This window comes from Larimichthys crocea, chromosome X (genome assembly GCF_000972845.2).
Source record: "Larimichthys crocea isolate SSNF chromosome X, L_crocea_2.0, whole genome shotgun sequence".
Taxonomy (NCBI): domain Eukaryota; kingdom Metazoa; phylum Chordata; class Actinopteri; family Sciaenidae; genus Larimichthys; species Larimichthys crocea.
Genome location: NC_040020.1, coordinates 782,009 through 804,876, shown reverse-complemented (window position 1 = coordinate 804,876; position 22,868 = coordinate 782,009). Strand labels below are relative to the sequence as shown.

Genomic DNA, 22,868 nt, shown 5'->3' with positions numbered 1-22,868 from the left:
TACGACTCTGAACCTACTATTCTTATTCAACGACTAGCGATTACTGTATGCATCCATAATCGGTCGAAACCCCCCAGCCGCTGAACCTATTATACTAGGTATAATCTTACGACGATTCAGCTCACGACATGACTTCTATTATACGACTATTGCCTACTCTTGCTTCCTCCCTATACGACGACTGATGACGTCGAGACAAACATATGATTATAAACACCATATGAATGATCGGCCAATGACACATGTTTCATATATTGCTGACTGATTGTGTCGCTGACGCCGATGACGACGATGATCTGCACCACGGCGATTAAACCAATGAGACCGAGCCCCCGCTTCTGACGTACCGGGAGCAAGAAACTAATACGCTTCCAACGGTTGCATTCAACCTAGGGAACTACACTTCTGAACTAACCTGTTTGCTCTGCCTCTTAATTGATGTCATATGAGCAGCTCTGAAGCGGTGGTGGGCTTCAAGGTTCCTTTGGTTTTAAACTCATCTATACTATGAGCGCATCAATCCGAGATCAGGACTTGCAAGCGTTACCCCCTCCGAATCCCACCACTCGGTACTCAGGCATGCAAACATTTCAGACTCACCCACCAGCCATAAGGGGAAAGATTATGGTCCAGGCCTGAAAATTTACAAATGATGGTGGGTTCTATGTGGTGGTTTCTCGCTCTTGCACTCACGCTCTGCAGGCGGCTGCATACACTCGCACCTGGAGCAATCTCCTGGCAGTTCACTCTCACTAACATTATGAAAACACGATTTAGGAAAGGAACTCCGTTCTTTACTCGTCACCAGCGTGCGCAGACTAGTTTTATGCTAAAGTCCACTGCAACACTAGGCGAGAGTTGAGCACTCAGTGAACAGGCATGTATCATTGCTGAAGTGTTGAAATCTCTCATAAGCGCGTATTTTATAACCGACATGAAGTAAGGAGAGAATTAAGAAGGGGAGGCAATAACAGAGGTTGCAAATATAGCAAAGCAATGAGAACACAGACGACGATTGTGCTCCGATCGCGGCAAGTAGAAACTGAAGAGGCCAATAACGGAGTGAGTTTCGAGAGAAGCTGCTAGAGATGAGAGAGGTAAATAAAGAAAGTGGGGGAAAGGACAGACAGAGAAAGAGAGGAAGAGAGAGGAGATCTATAGATCAGGTCCACCAAAAAATGCTTGGCAACACTTTCATTTGAGACAAAGATGGACCACATCTTTTAGGGTATATGCACAGCAATTACCAGAACAGATGTCAATGTACCTCTGTGTATTTCACACATAAATTCACCTAATTCCTTATCTCACATACAACGTTGTTTATCGCTTCCCATCTATAGTTAACTCCGATCCGTGTGTATTTGTTATTAAACATACCAAAATGTGCTCAGGGAAAGATAAGATTCCTCTGCTAGTTCTACCCATAACATAGTCTTATCAAAATGAATTGTCTACATCTTCTATCCCATAAAGTGCAATTGCAAAAAGACTTGTATTTTTTACTATTGTTCAAACATCGACTTTGATCCTATTAACATAGGCCTGACCCTAAAAAAACCCCACGCCTAATATATCCATGTCTCAATAATTTTTCCCAATAACCCACCATGTCTAGTTTGGCCAAAGCCTTTTTTAATGCTCATCCCATGTATTGTAGTACTTGCTAGGACTGGTTAGCTTTACATGTACTTCCTATGACGCCCCAAGCACCTCTCCCTGATGCCATACATCGTGACACTCAGGACGCGCGCTGTTTCATCAATTAAGACTCCACTTCATAGAACCAGATTGTTTCACGATGTAAAATGTCAGCTCGCTAAGATGAGCTGATAACGACAACAACGACTGTAGTGCTAAAGATGCTGTCAGCCTTATGTCTACTAGTTCGAGTTAGGTTGACTGTTGCATCACTGTATGACCTCGAACCTGTGGGCGACGACTAAGCACAGAGGTTTACTTAACTGTAGGTATGACCTTTGACTCATGTATGACATTTCCATCTAACTGGTGCAAGTAAAGCCTAAGTAAAGGACAACAGTGATTGACGACCGTCCAGGTCCTGCCGATGCTACATTAGGCTGGTGTCTCACCTTTGTTATCTCACCTGTACTTTGTCCCGGTCTTACTTAACCTCCCTAGTGATTCTCGTCAATTGTCGCCCCTACTTCTATCTTTTGCTCTTCTATCCTCTTTATCGGCCTTCTTCGCCTACCCTGTTCGCATGATGATACGTGTCGTGACGACGACTTGACGACGCGAATGACGAGATGATGACGACGATGATGCCGACGATGACGATGACCATGACGATGAAATGACGACATGAGTACGACGACAATGACGACGATGACAATGACGATGATGATGACAATGAAGACGACGGACTGAGGACATGATGAATGATGATGATACTACATGACGATGACGACCGACGATGACGACGACGACATGATGATGACATATGAATGATGACGCTACAATGAATACGATGATGTAAGACGGACGATTATGACTATGACGATACGACGATGATGACGACGACGATGAGACGACGACGATGATGCCGACGACTCTGATGAACGAGCGTACGACGATGATGACGACGAAGATGATGCGACGTGATGACGACGATGATGACGACAATACGAGCGACAGTGACGATGACTTCAGACGATGATGACGACGACAATGACGACGTATGGACAACGACGTGATGACGACGATGAGATGACAATGACATGACGACATGTATGACGATGACAAGACGATATGTGATGCCGATGATGATGAGCCGATGATGACGATGATGACGACAAGGACGTGACACGTGACGATGACAAGACGAACGATGATGACGACGGACAATAGACGATATGATATGCGAATAGATGACGACGATGACGCCGATGATGACGACCAATGACGATGACCAGTTGACGATGACAATGACGCGATGAGACACGACAATGACTGCCGCTTTATTACGAGACGACGATGATGACGACGATGACGAGAACAATGACAATGACGACAATGATGACGAGTGACACGCCCACGATGATGATGCATGCCGATGATGTGTACGCCGATGAAGATGACATGACGACGTGACGGCACGACGATGACGATGCTGACGACGTATGATGACGACCGACGAATGATGATGATGACGACCAATGACACGCACGATGACAATGACGATCGCTGCATGACGACGATGACCGCACGATGATGACCACAGATGACGACATTAGAGAGATGCATTGAGCGAAGTACGACTACGACGACTAGACAATGACGACGACGATGACAGGCCGATGATGACAATGCCGACGATATATGATTGACGACTATATGACGAAACGATGACGACGATGACAATGCGATGATGATTCAGACGTATGATAATGCACGACGTGAGACGACGGTGTACGATGCATGATTATGAGACGACGACTGATATGACGATGATATGATGACGAGAGATGATAGACGAAATGACGACGACGATACAATGACGTATGATGATGACGAACGATGATGACGCATGATGACAGATGAGCTCGACCGATGACGTGACGTTGATGATGACGACGGACGATGATGACGACTATGATTACGCGACTATGATTACGACGATTACGACGACGATGACGGTCGATGACGACGAGATGATAACGCACGATGATGGCGACAAGCGGACGATCGATGAGACGACGACGATGGACAATGACACGCCGATGACGCCATGATACATGAACACGCGATACCGACATTGACGATGATTCTCTACGATGATGATGAACGATGATGCATGATGACCATTCAGACGATACGAGATGACTTGACGACGAAGACGATGAACGACGACGACGATGATCGATTGAGCGAGATAGCGATGACGGATTGATAACTATTGCGATGTGACGACGATGATGATAGCACGACGATGACGACATGATGAACGACGATGACAGACATGACTGACGAGACGAGAACGACGACGATGACGACGATAGATGATGACGACGATGATGACGACGATGCACGATGACACGACGAGCTGATGATGATGAGATGACGACGAACAATGAACGACACTGATGATTGATTGTCATCGTCATTGTCCATCGTGTCGTCGTCATCGTCGGTCGTCATCGCCGTCGTCAAGTCATCGTCGTCGTCATCGTCCATCATCGTCGTCGTTCATCGTCATATCGTCGTCATTGTCACGTCGTTGTCATTGTTCCGTCCACATCGTCGTTCATCGTCGTCGTCTCGTCATCGTCGTCGTCAATCTCTCGTCATCGTCTGCTCGTCCGTCGTCATCGTCGTCCATCATCGTCGTCGTCATCATCATCATCATCGCGTCATCATCGTCTCCATCGTCACATCATGTCATCGTCATTCATCATTGTCGTCGACGACGATGATGATGACATGATGGATGATGAACGAAAGTGACGCATGATGCACACGGACAATGACGAGATGATGACGACGACACGATGACAATGACGACATGATGACGATGACGACACGATGCGACGACGACGATGACGACGATGAGAATACAATGACAATGACGACAATGTGACATGACAACGGAGATGATGTGATGGCCGATGCATGATGACGCCGATGATGATGACATGACGACGATGACGACCAGTGACGACCATGACGACGACGATGACGATTCGGACGACGATGATGACTACGACGATGATGATGATACGAGCAATGACAACTAGACGATGCAAGCGATGACGCCGATGACGCGATGAGACGCAATGACACGACGATGACAGTGCGATGATGACAGTGCCGATGATGACAATGACGCGATGATGATTGTTGGACGAGGACAATTGACGATGATAATGCCGACGACGATGGAACATTGATCGATGATTCGACAGTTACGATCGATGAATGATGACGACGATTATGATGACGACGATGGATATACGAGGTCATCGTCGTCTTCGTCATCGTCGTCGTCATCCGCTTCGTCATCATCGTCGTCTGCTCATTCGATCGCGTCGTCGTCATCGTGCACTGTCTTCATTGTCATCTGTCGTGTCATTGTCGTTCATCATCGTCGTCATCGTTCACCGTCGTCATCGTCTCATTATCGTCTACGTCGGCTCATCATCGTCGTCTCATCATCATCGTCGGTCGTGCAATCATCCTCTCGCTCATGTCCTCATCGGTCATCGTCATCGTCGTCATTGTCGTCATCTGTCGTCGTCATCGTCGTCGTCATCATCGTTCATTGTCATCGTCGTCGTCGCATCGTCGTCATCATCGTCATCGTCATCGTCGTCATCTGTCGTCGTCATCGTCGTCGTCCATCATCATCATCCCGCACACAATATCGTCACGTCATCGTCGTCGTCATTGTCATGTCTCAGTCGTCATCTTCTCGTCACGTCCAGGTCGTCATCATCATCGTCATTGTCACGTCGTCGTCGTCATTGTCGTCGTCCTATCGTCATTGGCTCGTCGTCTCTCTTGTCGTCTCGTCATCGTCGTCATCCATCGTCGTATCTCGTCTCATCGTCGTTCGTCATTGTCGTCGTCGTCATCATCATCATCGTATCATCGTCATCATCATCGTCGTTCATCATCATCGTCTCATCATCGTCGTCGTCATCGTCTCATCATCGTCACTGTCTCATCGCGTCATCGTCGTCTCATCATCATCGTCGTCACTGTCGTCATCGTCATCATCGTCGTCGTCATTATCATCGTCGTCATCACGTCATCATCGTCCCGTCGTCATCATCGTCATCATTGTCATCGTCGTCATCAGCATCGTCATCATCGTCGCATCGTCGTCATCATCATCGTCGTCCACGTCGTCTTGCATCGTCACGCATCGTCATTGTCGTCACATCGTGTCATCGTCGTCATCGTCGTCGTCACGTCGTCGCATTCATCGTCGTTGCATTGTCGTCGTCATCGTCGTCATATCCGTCGTCATCATCGTCATCATCATCATCGTCAGTCGTCCGTCGTCGTCGTCGTCATCGTCGTTCATCATCATCGTCCCGTCATCAGTCGTCCATCGTCGTCGTCATCGCGTCGTCGTCGTCATCGTCGTCATCGTCGTCATCATCGTCGTCATGTCGCGTCATCTCGTCGTCATCATCGTCGTCATCATCGTCGTCATCGTCGTTGTCATTGTCGTCGTCGTCATGCATCATCTCATCGTCGTCGTCACATCATCATCATCGTCACTGTCATCATCGTCGTCGCATCATCGTCGTCGTCATCATCATCAGTCTCACGTCATCATCGTCGTCATCGTACGTCGTCGTTCATCATCGTCGTCACTGTCATCGTCATCATCGCCGCGGCATTAATCTCGTCGCTCATCGGTCGTCATCTCGTGCGTCATCATCTCATCATTGTCATTGTCATCGTCGTCATTGTCATCGTCGTTGTCATCGTCGTCATCATCGTCGTCATTGTCGTCGTCATCGTCTGTCGTCTCATCGTCATGTCGTCATCATCGTCACTGTCATCATCGGCTCTCATTCGTCATCATCGCGTCATTGTCGTCATCGTCGTCGTCATCATCATCGTCGTCATCGTCCGTTGTCGCTCGTCGTTCATCATCAGTCGCGTCATCGTCGCTATCATCGTCGTCATCATCATCGTCAGCATCGTCGTCATCGTCGTCATGCATCATTGTCGCATCGTGTCGTCATCGTCCTGTCATCGTCATCGTGTCGTCATCACGCTGTCATCGTCGTCATCGTCGTCGTCATCGTCCCCCATTGTCATCGTCGTCATCATCGTCGTCATTGTCTCGTCGTCGTCATCTGTCGTTGTCATCGTCGTCATCATCGTCATCAGTCGTCGTCATCCATCTCATCATCATCATCGTCGTCGTCTCCGCGTCATATCGTCGTTATCGTCATCGTCGTCGTCATCGTCATCGGCTCATCATCGTCCGTCATGCGTCAGTCTGTCGTCGTCATTGTCGTCGTCAGTCATCGTCATCGTCGATCATCATCGTCATCCATCATCGTCGTCGTCATCGTCGTCATCATCATCGTCGATTGTCGTCGTCGTCGTCATGTCGTCATCAGTCGTCTCATCATCTCCTCGTCATCATCATCATCGTCACTGTCATCATCGTCGTCGTCATCGTCGTCTGTCGTCATCATCATCGTCATCGTCGTCATCGTCATCATCGCCGTCATCGTCGTCATCATCGTCATCGTCGTCATCATCTCGTCGATCATATCATCGTCGTCATGTCGTCTCGTCATCATCTCATCGTCGTCTATCGTCGTCATCATCGTCGTCATCGTCTTGTCGTCGTCATTGTCGTCGTTCATCGTCATCATCATCACGTCATCATCATCGTCGTCATCGTCGTCAGCATCGTGTCTGGTCATCTCGTCCATTGTCGTATCTCGTCATCACATCATCGTCGTGCATCATCATCATCGTCACTGTCATCATGTCGTCATCGTCTCGCATCATCGTCTGTCATCGTCGCATCGTCATCATGTCGTCGTCATACATCGTCGTCATCATCGTCCATCATTTGTCATTGTCGTCATTTCGTCGTCGTCATTGTCATCGTCGTTTGTCATCACGTCATCATCGTCGTCATTGTCGTCGTCATTGTGTCATCATCAGTCACTTCGTCATCAATCGTCACTGCTCATCGTCGTCATGGTCGTCTATCACGCGTTCAGCACCGTCATTTGTCATATCGTCGTCATCATCATCGTCGTCGTCGTCGTCATCGTCATCATCGTCATCATCATTGTCGTCATTGTCGTCGTCATCGTCGTCATCATCATCGTCGTCATTGTCATCATCGTCGTCATTGTCATCATCATCGGCGTCATCATCATCGGCATCATCATCATCGTCGTCATCATCGTCGTTGTCATCGTCATCATTGTCGTCATTGTCATTGTCATCGTCATCGTCGTCATCATCGTCGTCGTCATCGTCGTCATCATTGTCGTCATTGTCATCGTCGTCATCATCGTCGTCATTGTCGTCGTCATCATCGTCGTCATTGTCATCGTCACTGTCATCGTCATCGACGACGATGACGATGCTGACGACGATGATGACGACGACGATGATGATGACGACAATGACAACGACGATGACAATGACGACGATGACAACGATGACGACGATGATGACGACGATGACAATGACGACGATGATGACGACGACGACGACAACGATGACAATGACGACGACGATGACAGTGACGATGATGACAATGACGACGATGATGATGACGATGATGACGACGACGATGACGACGACGACGATGATGATGACGACGATGACAACGAGTTTAGGGACAGTCTGTTAACCTCTTTGTATTTTCAGGTACTCCCTGGTTGCGGCTCCATTTCGAGGATCCGGCTCCGACCGCAGACCAGATCAGTCGTCTGCAGAACGCTCTGACGCTGGGATGTCCCGACGACACACAAACACAACCTCTGGTGCAAGAACTACTGCTGCCTCATTAACACGCGTGTGCTTCGTTTTATTTATTAAGTCATCAGGACAAACTACAACAAACATGACAACAAGCCCCGCCTCTCCTTAGTTACTGTTGCTAACATGACATTTTTAACACTTTAAACGAGAGGTGCTCAATAAAGTTTCATGTTTAATAATCCATCAAAATTTATGTGCTGATTATATTTTGTATTATTAGTCTGAATATGTTGTAATATAAGTTATTAAAGGGACAGTTCAGGTTATTTAAAGTGTTCATTTAAAAGACTGATCCACGACACACTGACTGTGGATCATAGAAACACTTTAAATAACCTGAACTGTCCTTTTAAGTGCAGCACTTGGACAAAATCTGAATGAATGAATGACTCTGATCACTTCCTGCCGAAAACAATAAAAGGATCCGAGTTTGTGTGTGATCCTGAACGCAACATGTCTGAATGAGTTGAAGTGATCGACGCGCGAGGCATTTCAAGTGTTGACTGGTGGTACATTTATTTGTTTTTTTATTTATTATAAACATTAAAAAAAATTATTTGACTAAATTTCATAGAAGTTTCAGTTTTTACCTGAAAAAGTTTTTCAGTTTCAAAAGAAAAACAAACATTTTGTTGACAAACGAAACTTTATTTAACAATTTCAATCTGACAAAAAAAAACTTGCATAAAAAAGTTCAAACAAACAAACAGTTCACTTCTTTATTTATAAAAAATACAAACACAAACAGTTCACACGCACACAGCTGAGTCACGCCGTCCGGAAAGGAAGGGGAGGAGTCAGAGGTCAGTGGACGACAGAGTTCAGCGGCTCGGCTCGGATGTTTCCTAAATCCAGAGTGGAGTCGGTCTCCTCGTCGATCTCCCCGATCACCGCCCTGAAACACACACACACATTATACGGGATTTTCTTAAAGAAGCTTCGTGCTGAGACTTTCTAAGAGTTTCACCAAAAACCACGGCAAAGTTTACAATGGGTGTGTATTGGTAGAATGTTCCAGAGCTAGAGTGGAGAGGGAGAGAAACATTTGTCAGAAAATACATTTGCAAACGGCTCTCGTGGCCACAGATGTGACTCTACAGAAATAATTTCTACATAGAAACGTAGGAAAATTCGTGGGCTACGCAGCGATATCACTGCTGAAGCTGTCAGACTTATAGTTTTGGCGGGAGACGCACTGATGCTCCAGGATCACCCACCGACAGCCCCATCTACTCCCATGTAAACTGGAGAGGAGAAATTTCCCAAAGGAGCACGGGGCACCTGTTCTTTCTCTCTCTCCCCAGGTCACATTTTTTAACTTCACACACTGAAATTCAGCATTCACATGGTCGACAAGATGAGGATGCTCACGGTCATTTGGGCTTTTTGATACCACCTACCGTTTGGCATTAGTGTCCACTAGTTGGAGGGGCTTCATTTAGAGATTTTCTGTGTCTCTCAGCAGTCACTCACACACAGACAGAGCACAGCTGCAGTTAATTGCTCTGACCTGCAGCTGACCCTGGTTGCTCGGCAACCTCCAGCTGCCTTTGACTGACTTTACTGAAGTCTCTGTGCTGCTGCAGTGTCAGTAATAATGTCTGTCAGACTCTACATTTATTTACAGTTTCTATTCGTTTATTATTGTCTGTAAATACAAAACATATAAACACTTGAAAAACAGTCAGAGGTCAAAGGTCACTCACACGTTGTCTCCTCTGACGATGTACAGTCCCAGCACCACCTGCTCCACCCCTTGACTGGAGCTGAACACTCGCTCGTGACTCTCATCCAGGATCAGGTTGATGGTCTGATCGAAGCCCTTCAGAGTGCCCTGAACACACACACACACACACACACACACACACACACAAAGATAGAAGAGACGAGATGTTTTATTTTATTTTTTTGTCTCTTTAGGTTTGAAATCCTAAAAATATTTCAGTCTGATTGAACCAGCCGGGTCCAGTCCAGCAGGTCATAAATGATATTTTATAAACATGAAGCTCAGATCGGCCGCAGGACATCTGACCGCGGCCCGTGATCGGGCCCGGGCCGTACTTTGGACCCCCCTGATTCATACAGATTAATTAGCCGTGATGAGTTTGAGGCCCACAGGAACACAAACAGCTGACTAATTAAAGGAGTCCTTGAACTCACCACGATCATCCTGCCGTCTGACGTGACGATGGCCACGGTCCCTGAACGCACCGCGTCAAAGAAACAAACCTTAAAATTCACGTTAATTAACTTTAATTAAAACATTTAACTTTAATTAAAATAATTAACTTTAATTAAAACAGTTCATGAAGCTGCTGTACACACAGAGCAGCTATGCTAAGCTAACTAGCATGGCTCCATTCATTCAGACGGCAGTTAGCCTGTTAGCCTGTTAGCACGTTAGCAGGATACGGTTGATGTAGCTCTCCAGCGCGGTGGACATGCTGCTTCCTGCCGGGCTCGGTGTGTCGGTGTGTCGGTAAACGTTCCCGCCGGTCCGGCTCTGTGATGAAACGTGACGGAGAAACGGGCAGCGCGAGCTTAACGGCGACAAAACACCGGAGAGTCAGACCGAGCTGATCCAGCACCGAGAGACCGATCCAGGCAGGAGAGCGGAGCGCCGAGCGGGACGTCACATCCGGTTTCAGATTTCTGTCAACACTTTAACGGTTATAACGGTTTTAACGGTTATAACGGTTTTAACTTTTTTAAAGATTTTAACGGTTTTAACGGTTATAACGTTTTTAAAGATTTTAACGGTTATAACGGTTTTAAAGATTTTAACGGTTTTAACGGTTATAACGTTTTTAAATATTTTAAGGGTTATAACGGTTTTAAAGATTTTAACGGTTTTAAAGATTTTAACGATTTTAACGGTTATAACGGTTTTAACTTTTTTAAAGATTTTAACGGTTTTAACGGTTTTAAAGATTTTAACGGTTTTAACGGTTTTAACAATTTTAACGTTTTTAACGGTTTTAACTTTTTTAACGTTTTTAACAATTTTAACGTTTTTAACTATTTTAACGGTTTTAAAGTTTTTAACGGTTTTAACAATTTTAACGGTTTTAACGTTTTAAAGATTTTAACCGTTTTAAAGTTTTTAACGGTTTTAAAGATTTTGAAGATTTTAACGGTTTTAAAGTTTTTAACAGTTTTAACGTTTTTCTAACCGCCAACTTTAAACCAATCCGTCCATTTAAAATAAAAAATAAAATAAATTAATATAAATTAAAAAAGGAAGTTGTGGTTGAATTTTACCGTATTTTCAACTTTATTGTCAACACATGTACAGGACATACTGAGAATATCTCGCTGCAAACAGCAACATACATGAAATATAAAATTCAGATGTCTAAGAAAAGACTGTGTAAAAAATATTTAAGTATAAATATGGTATTAGAACAGTGAGACACATCAAAGATAAATATATAGAACACAGTGTGAACTTATTGTAAACAGCTGGTCGTGCAGCATTGATGCACACGCTGAAACTGGGTTTGTAAAGTGGCTGCTGTCATTTGCTTTGTGCATTTGTGGCCCGCAATGCTGAGTGCTTTGCGGGCCAGGCGTGTCGTAGATGCAGGGAAGGGGGCACTCAGTCTGCGGTGACGCAGCTGGTCAGGACGCTCTCTGTGGTAGAAGGTGCTCATGGTGGAGACTGGTGCTCTTTTATTTACGGTAATATCACGGTAAAAGGTTTGATTTCACATTTAAGGCGTTTCATTTTTAATAAGTTTGTTAAGTTTGTTTGTTTTTAATAAGCAACTGTATTTTTATATCTTTTATATTTGCTGTATTTTTCTTAGAGATCTTTTAACTAATTTTCATATTTCATGTATATTGCTGTTTGCAGCAGGGATATGAGGGAAACATTATTTCAATTCTCTGTACATGTGGCAGCATTGACAATAAAGTTGACGTGAACACTGTAAAAAAATATTACGGTGTTTTACTGTACATTTAACAGTCTGTCATTAAAATACTTTATTCTGTATAATTTCACTTAAAATGACGTTTTGCCAAGAAATATGTTTTACTGTAAAATGTAAAAAAAAACAATGTTTTTACAGTAAAACTAATATTAAGCTGCTGTTTTCATGTTTAACATCAGCATTTTATTTCATATTTTACCGTATAAATTTAAGTTTTTTTCCCGCTGTTTTGCCGTAAAACTGACCTGAAAATGCTGCATGAATACTGTAACATGAAGGTTTTCCATGAAATATTACAGTGTTTTACTGCACAATTAACATTCTGTCAGTAAAATACTACTTCATTCTGTATATTTGCCAAGAAACATGATTGTGTTTTACTGTAAAGTGTAAAAATAAATATTAAATATTATTGAACTTTTCTTATGTTGAACTGAATCTGTCACTTTTCAGATTTTTTCGTGTTGTGCGTTGAATTAAGAATCAAACACGGAGTCCATCCTCCCAGCAGGTCTTCATCTTTATTGTTGCTCAGTAGTCGTCCATACAAACGGGGGGTGGAGGAGCAGTGGAGCCCGACAGGACAAACACCAGGAACGTCATGCTACCAAAGTATTAAATTTGTACAAAAATACTTTACAACATCCCTGTTCCTTTAAAGAAAAATACAGTTTGGTTGGTTGGTGAAGCTACATGGAAACTAATCTGACCCACTATTTCAAATGGCAGTGCAATGCGTGTGTGTGTGTGTGTAAGTGTGTGTGTGTGTGTGTGTGTGTGGGTGGACGTCTTGCTGAGGTGAATCACTAGAGTGCAAATCCCTGCAATGTTACACACTCACACACATACAAACACACACACACACACAGTTAATAACATGCGCACAAACACAGTGTGTATGGCTTTAGATCTCACTCGTCAAACCCTCCTGAAGCCACGCCCCCTCAGCTCTGTGGCTCTTTCCTATTGGTCGAACACTTTGTCTCGGCTAAGCGCTAAAATGCTAACAGGCGTTTGTGTAACGTTAGCTATATTACAGCTAGCTGTTAGCTCTATGCTACCTGTGTGCTAAATGAAAGCTAATAGTAGCCTGTGTTGTCTGTTAGCTAAACTGAATGCTAGCTCTGTTAGCCGTGTGCTAACCTCACTGGCTATGTTTACTGTGTGTTAGCCGTGTGCTAACCTTACTGGCTATGTTAGCCGTGTGTTAGCCGTGTGTTAGCCGTGTGCTAACCTCACTGGCTATGTTTACTGTGTGTTAGCCGTGTGCTAACCTCACTGGTTATGTTTACTGTGTGTTAGCCGTGTGCTAACCTCACTGGCTATGTTAGCCGTGTGTTAGCCGTGTGTTAGCCGTGTGCTAACCTCACTGGCTATGTTTACTGTGTGTTAGCCTTGTTTTAACGTACACTATATCCGCTCTGTTAGCCCCGTGCTAATACCTAAGCTGTGCTATCTAGATATTAGCTGTGGTCCAGGTTTGTGCTAGCCTTGTTTTTATGTGCACTACCTGTGTATCAGCTGTGTTAGCCCTATGCTAGCAACTAGCTGTTGTAGCCAGGTGTTAGCTCTGCTTTAGCTGAATGCTAAACAAGCATATTAGCAATCATTTACCAATGTTAGCTTTGTGCTAACCAAATATTGGCTTTGTTTACTACATGTTAGCCGTGCACAAGCCGTTTTCTACCGTGTTGTTATGTCACTCAGGTGTTTACCGGATACATGTTAGCCAGGTGTTAGCCAGGTGTTAGCCCTATGTTAGCCTTGTGCTAGGCATTTGTTGACTCTACACTACACTGGTGTTAGCCTTGGGCTAGTCACGTGCTAACTTCTAGGTTAGTTAGATGTTATCCGTGTGTTAGCTGTTTGCTGTTAGGCTAATGCTAGCCCCGTGCTAACTGTATCCTAGCGCTGTGCTTCAGTCGAAGCAGCCAATCACAGCTCTCGGATCCAAAGCTCTTTAAAGCAGAGAGCTGATTGGCTGGGGGAGGGTTTGTAACTGTCGTTTGGCGCTGAGGGAGGGTTCTGATTGGCCAGTTTAAATAGTGAGTTCAGACTGAGGTGAGAGCAGGAAGATGTTGACATCACTCCAAAACACACACACACACACACACACACACACACACACACACACAGGTATTTACTGTCACAGGTGTCCTGTTTCATCAGGATGTTTTTTCTCGTGTAACGATGTCGTTTTTCTTTTCGTGGTTAATGAGGTGAAACTTTTTCAGGGTTCGATGTTTTGTTGTTTTTTTTTCTTTTCTCGACGTGAACGGCGACGTCACCGAAACTTTTTTTTTTTCTTCTTCTCTATTTTACATATTTTTTTCGGGTTCGGTCGCCATGGAAACGAACAAACAAACAAACAAACAAACAGAGAAAACCGACAACAGTCAATCAAAAAACACACCGATCGATTAGCATAATAGATCACTGTCACTGGGAGGGGCGGGGTCAGGGCGGGGGCATGCTTGGCTTCTTCCTGGGAGCTGATTGGTCGGGTCGAGGAGAACCAATCACAGACAGGCAGAGAAGTTTTTTTTTTCTTTTTTCTGATTGGTTCCAGCCAATCAGCTGAATCTTTCAGAACTGCTGCCGTCTGACAAGGTCATCTATCTTGGCTGCCTATTGGTCGAGAGGGAAGAAGGTGGTGGTGGTGAGGGGGGGCGGGGCTAAGCCAAGACGAGGAGTTTTGGAGATGGGCGGGGCTTTAACTGGCCTTGTGTTTAACACACGCACACGTAACATACAAACAGACACGCGCACATACATACACACAGTGTGGCCAGTCCAACAGATGTAAACAGTAGAAAAAGATTCTTATTGAACTGCTCAGTGTCGTCGTCATCATCATCATCATCATCATCACATGATTATTATTACTCTTCCAGTCTGCAGCTCGTCAATGGCACAGAACTCAAATCTTAACAGTGAATCCTCGTTACGCCTCGTTTAATCAGGGATGCTCCGATCAGAATCAGCTGATCCATCGCGGACGCCCGTTTTCCACCACTGTCGCCGTCGTTTGACGCCAACTTCTGGTGCTTGATAGTTTTTGTGCTACACAGACATTTTGGTCGGTACCAAAACAATATTAAGGTTCGATACCCAGCCCTTATAGTCACCACACATACTTGGATGAACCTTTCTGAGCTCCGCCAGAGGGAGAACCTCACCAGTTCTGTTCGTCCAATCTAAACCTTAACCACGCTGCCTTTGGGTACCTTCATGGGTCACATGATTTAGTTAAATTTGCAGCTGTACAGGAAATTTACGGGAGGTTAAACCTTCTAAATCTTTGGGGGTTTCCTTTCTGAAAAGATCTGAACCTTCAGGGCGTTAAACATCTGGGGGGTTCGTTCTCGCTAATTTCATGTCAATCTCTACAAAGGCTGATTCTGAAAGTTATTCTTGTCACCATCAAGACAAGCTCTGACGAACATATTGGTACCGTCCACCTACTACAAGCACGAACTCCTTGGTCGGACTCTAGATAAAGTGTCTTTGGGGTGCTACTCTGGTAGCATGCTACAAGCTAATAGATATAGCTAATTATATATATATATATATATAAATTCTAGATGTCTCAGAGCTTTGTTAACCTTCAGGATTAGACTCGAGCAGCTGCATCTCGTTGAGGTCGTACAGATCCCGTCCTTCTAGATTATCCCAACCTACCACGAACCTTCGCCTAACCCCCACCGTGTCCTAACAACCTTGTTATACTCAAACTTTACCATCTCAAGACTCGCACTTGACCACAACCTTCTTCAATCTGCCTGAACCCAAACGTACCCTAACCCAACCTTCTGGGTACTTCTACCCATAACCCTGCTGGGATCCGTACTTGTTTCAAGCATACCCCGTACTTCACTATCTAAAAACCTGATGTGAGGTTGAGTCTTTGACATAAATCACAGTTGTGGGTTTCTTTAAAAGGGTTTCAGATTTTGGACAATCCCAATGTGATCAGCCCGATCGGAGCATCCCTAGTCTCCTTGGCAATCTGTCTGTCTATCAGCAGGTTCTGGATTCTGAAGTCCCATCAGTCTTTGTGCTGCTGTGGTTCTTGACCTGTACAACCAGAAGCCATGGTGGTTCCGGTTCTGGTAAGACCAGATCAGGACCAGGCGCCACAGCTCTGGACTCATAGAAGCAGTGGTCATGGCTCTGGCTTGATACCCATGATTCTGTGACCGTTAAGACCATGTCGTAGACCACTGGCTGTGGCTCTGGCATCAGTTGGACCAGTACCCATGGTTCTGTCACCACTAAGACTAGAGCCCATGTATCTTGGACCAGTAAGACCATTAGCTGTGGCTTCAGTGGGGACATGGTTCTGTAACCTTTAAGACCAGAGCCCATACATCTTGGACAAGTAAGACCTGGCAATGGCTCTGATTTAAGTAGAATTAGTAGCCATGGCTCTAGGCTAACAGAATCTGTACCCATCCATCTTGGGCCAGTCGGTAGCTCCAGTGGTTCCAGTTGGATCAGTAGTCATAGTTCTGGTTCCAGTGACAGAACTGGTTCAGGTGAAAAGGGTGAGGAGTTGCTCCAGTCCATCAGTGTGCTTTCAGGCTGCGTCAGCAGTTCAAAGGTCAAACTTTAGTGGTCAAGGGTCAAAGTTCATCCAGAGGGTGTGTAGCACCATGAGGGGTCCACTCTGAACCAGTTTGGACGAGTCTAAACCAGTTTAATTCAACTTTGTTGTATTGTTCTACTTGTTGACCTCTCCATTCCAGTCTGGTTACAACTGGTTTAATCCAGTTTCATCCAGTTTTTGTCTGCTATAAGGACTTATTATTCACCTGCCCCACTCCAAGCCCAACCCCGAGCCCCGCCATCAGCCCGTCTCCCGGTTGGGTCCACTTGATCGGACCGCCATCCTCTACTTGATCCGACGGTCCCAGCTCGCTGCTGACCGGCTGCGAGGAGTGGCTGCTGTTGGTGATGCCATCGGTGTGATTGGCCAGCAGGGACGTGGAGGAGGAGGTGGGGTTACGGCTGATGACGAGCTCCAGATGGTTTGGAGACTCTGCGATCAGTGGGACGACGAGGCAGCAGTCAAAGTCCCGGGTCCGCACGTGGTTGATCTGGAAGAAAGTTTAAATGGTTACCAATGGCGACATTTAGGGAGCGTTCCCAAGAGGTGTCTGTAGATACTCGTGTTTTTGTACCTGTAGTATTCGGTCATAGGCTCGGAGGCCGCCCCGCTCTGCCGGGCCTCCTGGTCGGATGTTGCTCACGTAGACGCCACGGTCCAACAAACCGTCAGAAACGCTGAAACCAAAATCCTCCAGATCTGAAGCCTTCTCCAGATTCAGCTATAAACACAGATGAACGCTCGGTTAGGATCAAAACAAGTAGATTAACGTCCAGTCAGGTGAAGCGCAGCGTCAGACAAGGGTCAAATGTCACCTTGTGGAGTTCCACAGGGTTCTGGTTTAGGATCTCATTGACTTCCTGCCTCATCTTCCTCATGGCAAATGCTCGACGCTGCGGGTCAGAGGGCAAGGTGTTGGACCGAGCCGTCACCTGAGAGAAGACAAAGGAGATAAGACACAAACCGTAGAGGTACATTCAAGTATGACAGGTCAGGTCCGCCCCCGGTTACCTGTGGTCTGGAGTTGCTGCGCTCCTGGAAGCTCGCCTGGCGGCCCAATGTGCTGCGCAGGGGGGTGGGGTCATGGTTCAGGCTGAGGCTGGAGCCTGACATGATGGTTGCCTGGAAACATCCAATCACAGACAAGTCAGTCAAGAAACAGCTGATCTATCAACAAAAACACGGAGGTCAAAGGCATCGTGGGAGTCCGAAGTCTGTTCTGACAGGTTCTCCTGGTCCTGACTTTCTATTCTGAGGATCTACTCACTGGATCTACTGCTTCTTCTAACATAATAAAATCTAATGCTCTCTGCTTCTACTGGATCTCCTGGTGTTGTTCCTAATAGTGGAATCTACGTCAATGATCTCACTGACTTACAGGATCTACTGTTGTCAATTGATGGATCTACCGACCTTCTACATTGGTACGTCTTCTGAAAGGGTCTATGACTGCTCAGACTAACCTGCTAACTGCTTCTATTGTCAAGACTGACATGATCTTCTGTTTTGGATCTACTGATAAGACCTACTCTTGGTTCTACTGATCTACGTTCTAACGGAACCAAAGTCTTCTCACATCACTCAACAGATGCCCACGTCTCAGCCAATCAGAATCAAGGACTCATCAGACGCATGCATGACTTGACAGATCTGCTTCATGACCGGCAAAACAAACTATCCCATCAGGCCTTGCACAAGCTCTCCCAAGCATGCCTTGCTCAAACTGCCATGCCTGGTTGCAACACATGACTCTGCCACGTGACTTGCTCAGAAGCTGAGAGTGGTGATGTCACTAAGATGTCACAATGACGTCACCGTGGTCGGTGGCTCGTTGCCGGGGTGCAGTTAGAGAGTCACATTCAAAGAAAACAGCTAACATGTCTGATGTTTGACAACGCTGAGACTCCAGTCAGAGAGAGAGGAGAGAGAGGAGAGGACAGGAGGAGAGTTAGTCGTGGAGAGGGAGGAGGAGGAGGAGGAGGAGGAGGATACCAGAGTGAGGAGGTGCGTTTCCTTTCCAGACTCCTGGAAGAGAAGGAGTCATTTCTCTTTTCAGCTTCATTACTCCATTTAACGGCTGCATTTCGTTCAGCATGAGAACAACCAATACTGTAACTACTGTAACTACTGATACTGTAGGGCTGGGCATCATTCAGCATCATCAGCAAGTCCCAAATATCAACATTTATTAATATTTATGGAGTTTGTCTGATGTAAAACAAAGAGTGGAACATCAGTTTGAGTCTCTTTGGGAACCATTAAAGTCCGTGTAAAGGAGATTTCTTTTAAACAAGTTAAATATGTTGGACAATAGTTCCCGAAAACACGTGAAAAGACTTTGAACTGAAATGTGGAGTCAGAGGTTCAAACGGTTTTTCACCAGTTTTCAGTCTCAGGATTTTGTGGGCGGTCCTTAAAGGGCGGCTCGATGACACGCTGAGGCCACCCTGAGCAGAGAGACAGAGAGTTCATCTCAGCTCAGAGTGTTTCAGAGTCAGTCATGTTCGTTTTATGAACTCGCCTGACACGTTTCAGGCTCCCACGAGTGGGCGTGGCCTCAGCGCCTTCAGAGGACACGCCCCCACAGTCCTGGAGCTGAGAACTCATTTTTACCTGACTTCATAAACTCGTCGATATTTTTAATCATTCAAATTTGGCTGGATGGTTAATGACACTTTCTTCTTTGGTCTGATGAACTCAGAACATTTATTCGGACTTGACACGGACTTTACTAAATTACATGTGTTACTTTTTTGTTTGAAATACAAACAACATCTTTAAATCGTGACTACATTCAAACTATGAGCATCATTTATTCACAGAGACTTGTTGCCATCTTTAATTTAACTTAACATTTGAACACAGAAGTTGAGTTGGATGAAACTTTTGTAAAAACGCAGCTGGTCGTCTCGCTGCAGCCAATCAGGCGACAGTCAGCCTGAACCTGTCGTGTTCTGATGAAGCTCAGCTATCGGATCAAAATAAACCCAGCCCTACGTCTATCAACACGTGTGATGACAGTGACTCCATCAGTCCGGCTCACCTCCAGCTCTCTCAGGATGCCACTCTGCCCGCAGGTCTCCAGATCCTCCAGAGCCTGAGACCAGAAGTTCTCCTCCTGGTCCGGTTCTGTCCCGTCGTGCCCCACAGTGAACCTGTGGCGAAAGGTCAAAGGTCAGCCAATCAGAGAGAAGATGGATGATGGCTGGATTCACACACACACACACAGACGAGGGTTGGTGACGGACAGGTCATGCTGTGCAGAGACGACATCCACGTCCAGCAGGTGTCAGGGGTCAAAGGTCACCAGGTAAGGGTTTCTGCTGGAGGGGGTGACGGAGGACTGTGTGTGTGGTGGGTGGGGTTAAAGGTCAAAGGTCAGCGTGGTACCTGCTGTCAGTGATTAGACCGCTGGGCAGATTACAGCCTCTGCAGACAGAGACACACTGCTGTTACTGCTGTTAGCTCGCTGCTAGCAGCTCCCACTGGTTTGAATGAGGAAAGCTAAAACGCTAACGCTTCACAAAACAACAGAATTAACAAGAACGTCGTCACGTCTGATTATTACTGAACGCAAAGTAAACACACGGCGGCTGGTCAGCGGCTCTCAGAGGTGGACGAAGTATTCAGGTGTTTTGCTGAAGTAAAAGTACAAATACTCTGTGTACAAATACTCTGTGTACACACACGTCAACACACCCGCCGCTCGCTGACATCACATGGTCACATGACCAAACAGAGACGTGACATCAGACAACATATTTTTACTCTCTCTCTCTCTCACCCTCCGAGTGGTGGGCGGTCCCATTCGTCATCACTCAGACCCAGATCTGACAGCGGATTGGCTCTCTGGCGAGTGGAGGAAGATGATTGGCTGTTGGCCGTCTTGGCGTTGCGCCACTCGTGGAAACTGTACGTGGACGACTGAAATGGTGGAGCTAAGCACACACACACACACACACACACACACAGAAGTATCGTGTTAACACAGCGACTGTTTGACCTGAAACATGAAGGTAAAGGTCAGAGGTCAAAGGTCAGAGGTCAGAGGTCTCGTACCCGGCGTGGTGAAGCTGCTGTCCATGTTGGATCCGTCCCACGACTCCACGGCGCTGTCGACTGACGGCAGCGTGCTGAACGCTCTCTGCTCTCTGGACAGAGGCGCGACCATGACAACAGGCTCCTCCTCTCCATCCTGGTGCTCCTGAACAAGCCCCGCCCCCGGCCCCAGGCCTGGACCAATCACACAGGACTTTGGGCTCGACACTGAAGAGAGGCGAAAAATTATAAATATTATTATTTCTGACGAGGCATATGATTCGTTTGTTGATCTGCAGTGTGTAGTTCTGTGTGTGCGTGTGTGTGTGTGTCCGTACACTCTCCCTGCTTCTTGATCTTCAGCGTCACCGTCTCTCCGGCCTGCTGCAGCAGACTGATGGCTTCGCTCAGAGGTTTCCCCTTCAGGCTGCTGCTGTTGATCGCAAGAATACGATCACCCACGTGGATCGCACCGGTCCTACAGAGCACGCACACACACACACACACACACACACACACACACACACAGGGTTACACACTGAACGAGACATTCAGTTTCTTCACAAACTTTTTGTTTTATAAATTATAAATTATTTTATATTTTTCATTCTTCTGATTTTAAATCCTTTAAATTACTCGACAATAAAAAAAAAATTTGTTTTCTGACCCGATGACACGATTCAGAACATAAATAAATGAAATCATTAAAAATAAATGATCTACTTTGAATTTATTTAAGATAAAATAAAAAACATTAAGTTCAAATAAAACAAATAAATCATTTCAAATTAAAACAGAAACAAACAAAAAAAATCTGTTGTTGTTTCTCATGAACAGCAGGTGGCGACATTTCATCCTGAACACGTCGTCACTCCTGCAGATCAATGATGATGATCAATGATCTAAACACTGACACATGAATGTGACACACGTCCTCTCAGCTGACTTCATGTCGTACCTCTCGGCCAGCCCTCCTTTGCTCAGCGAGGAGATGATGATCGGGTCAAACGGCTCCTCGGTGCCGGAGATGGTGATTCCCAGCGGGCCTCCGTACCTCTGCAGCTCCACCGTGTAGATGATGCTGCCCGACACTTCCTGCTCGTCTGAAAACAAACCACGACACAGACTCATGAGTGAGGCATGATGGGAAAGAGAGGCCGAACGTGCGTCATCACAAAGCTGAACGATGAAAGATTCTTTATCTGAGCCTGAAGCTACAAAAGACGTCACAGAGCTCCTAAAAAAAGTCTTCAAGGACTTCTTCAGGATTCCTGGTGATGTTTAAGGATCACTGAGGACGGTCTGGAAGGTGCTTGAATGTCTTCTCAAGGTTTGAAGAGTCTGGAAACGTCTCTACACATCACGGAGACTACGTCCAGGTTTTAGACAGTCTGCGGGGACGTCACGGAGACTACGTCCAGGTTTTAGACTGTGTTCGTGTCCTGTTTGCTGATTGGTTGATATTTTCGTACCTGAGTTGTCTTCGTCTTTTCGGATCTTCAGCTTGACGAGTTCTTCACACTGCTGCAGGATCTGGACAGCTTCCTCCATCGAGCAGTTCTCCACCCGGATGTTATCGATGGCGAGCAGCTTGTCTCCCAACTCCAACGTTCCCGTCCTAAAACACAACAGCAACGTTAGAAGAACGTTACCTGACGGTGTGACGTCACAGCTGATGAACCAACAGAGCTGACGTTCTGATGTTTTCTACTTCTCTCGTGACCCCCTGTGAAGATCTGGCGAGCCCTGGTGGAGGACGAGAGCCAGCATGTTAAACATTGTGTGTG

General features: G+C 45.9%; 3 protein-coding genes and 1 long non-coding RNA gene across 13 annotated transcripts in view; 1 reads left to right on the top strand and 3 right to left on the bottom strand.

The window, feature by feature from the left end:
* Positions 1-9,065, top strand: part of tymp (thymidine phosphorylase) — a 30,228-nt gene extending 21,163 nt beyond the window's left edge. For all 3 annotated transcript variants that reach the window (XM_027282503.1, XM_027282501.1, XM_027282502.1), the window contains one exon: positions 8,386-9,065. In XM_027282503.1, the coding sequence (XP_027138304.1) occupies positions 8,386-8,528 (143 nt within the window). In that variant the 3' untranslated portion in view covers positions 8,529-9,065. The remainder of the gene's footprint in view (positions 1-8,385) is intronic.
* Positions 9,066-9,204: 139 nt separating this feature from the next.
* lsm8 (LSM8 homolog, U6 small nuclear RNA associated) lies at positions 9,205-11,151 on the bottom strand. Its single transcript, XM_027282507.1, has 4 exons — positions 10,912-11,151; positions 10,660-10,700; positions 10,206-10,333; positions 9,205-9,394 (listed from the first exon to the last, which is right to left on the bottom strand). The coding sequence occupies exons 1-4, from the start codon at positions 10,940-10,942 to the stop codon at positions 9,304-9,306; spliced, it is 291 nt and encodes a 96-aa protein (XP_027138308.1). The 5' UTR covers positions 10,943-11,151; the 3' UTR covers positions 9,205-9,303.
* Positions 11,152-12,930: 1,779 nt separating this feature from the next.
* On the bottom strand, positions 12,931-13,788 carry LOC113746516 (uncharacterized). Its single transcript, XR_003462937.1, has 2 exons — positions 13,669-13,788; positions 12,931-13,617 (listed from the first exon to the last, which is right to left on the bottom strand). It is a non-coding gene; the product is annotated as an uncharacterized LOC113746516 (long non-coding RNA).
* An 897-nt stretch (positions 13,789-14,685) lies between these two features.
* Positions 14,686-22,868, bottom strand: part of grip1 (glutamate receptor interacting protein 1) — a 44,743-nt gene continuing 36,560 nt past the window's right edge. For 4 of the 8 annotated variants that reach the window (XM_027282497.1, XM_027282492.1, XM_027282493.1 and 1 more), the window contains exons 16-27: positions 22,554-22,699; positions 22,040-22,184; positions 21,420-21,559; positions 21,103-21,309; positions 20,828-20,981; positions 20,434-20,472; positions 20,087-20,198; positions 19,036-19,068; positions 18,055-18,165; positions 17,859-17,975; positions 17,618-17,764; positions 14,686-17,533 (exon numbers count right to left, since the gene is read on the bottom strand). In XM_027282497.1, coding sequence (XP_027138298.1) covers positions 17,228-17,533; positions 17,618-17,764; positions 17,859-17,975; positions 18,055-18,165; positions 19,036-19,068; positions 20,087-20,198; positions 20,434-20,472; positions 20,828-20,981; positions 21,103-21,309; positions 21,420-21,559; positions 22,040-22,184; positions 22,554-22,699 — 1,657 coding nt within the window. In that variant the 3' untranslated portion in view covers positions 14,686-17,227. The remainder of the gene's footprint in view (positions 17,534-17,617; positions 17,765-17,858; positions 17,976-18,054; positions 18,166-19,035; positions 19,069-20,086; positions 20,199-20,433; positions 20,473-20,827; positions 20,982-21,102; positions 21,310-21,419; positions 21,560-22,039; positions 22,185-22,553; positions 22,700-22,868) is intronic. The other 4 variants (XM_027282494.1, XM_027282499.1, XM_027282495.1 and 1 more) reach the window with 3 other exon arrangements.

Excerpts from the sequence above, each read along its gene's own strand:
- lsm8 (XM_027282507.1), bottom strand. The coding sequence starts at position 10,942 with ATGTCCACCGCGCTGGAGAGCTACATCAACC. Across the intron at positions 10,701-10,911 it reads GCTGGAGAGCTACATCAACC|GGACCGTGGCCATCGTCACG; the intron begins GTATCCTGCTAA and ends CGGTGCGTTCAG. Across the intron at positions 9,395-10,205 it reads ATCGTCAGAGGAGACAACGT|GGCGGTGATCGGGGAGATCG; the intron begins GTGAGTGACCTT and ends TGTGTGTTTCAG.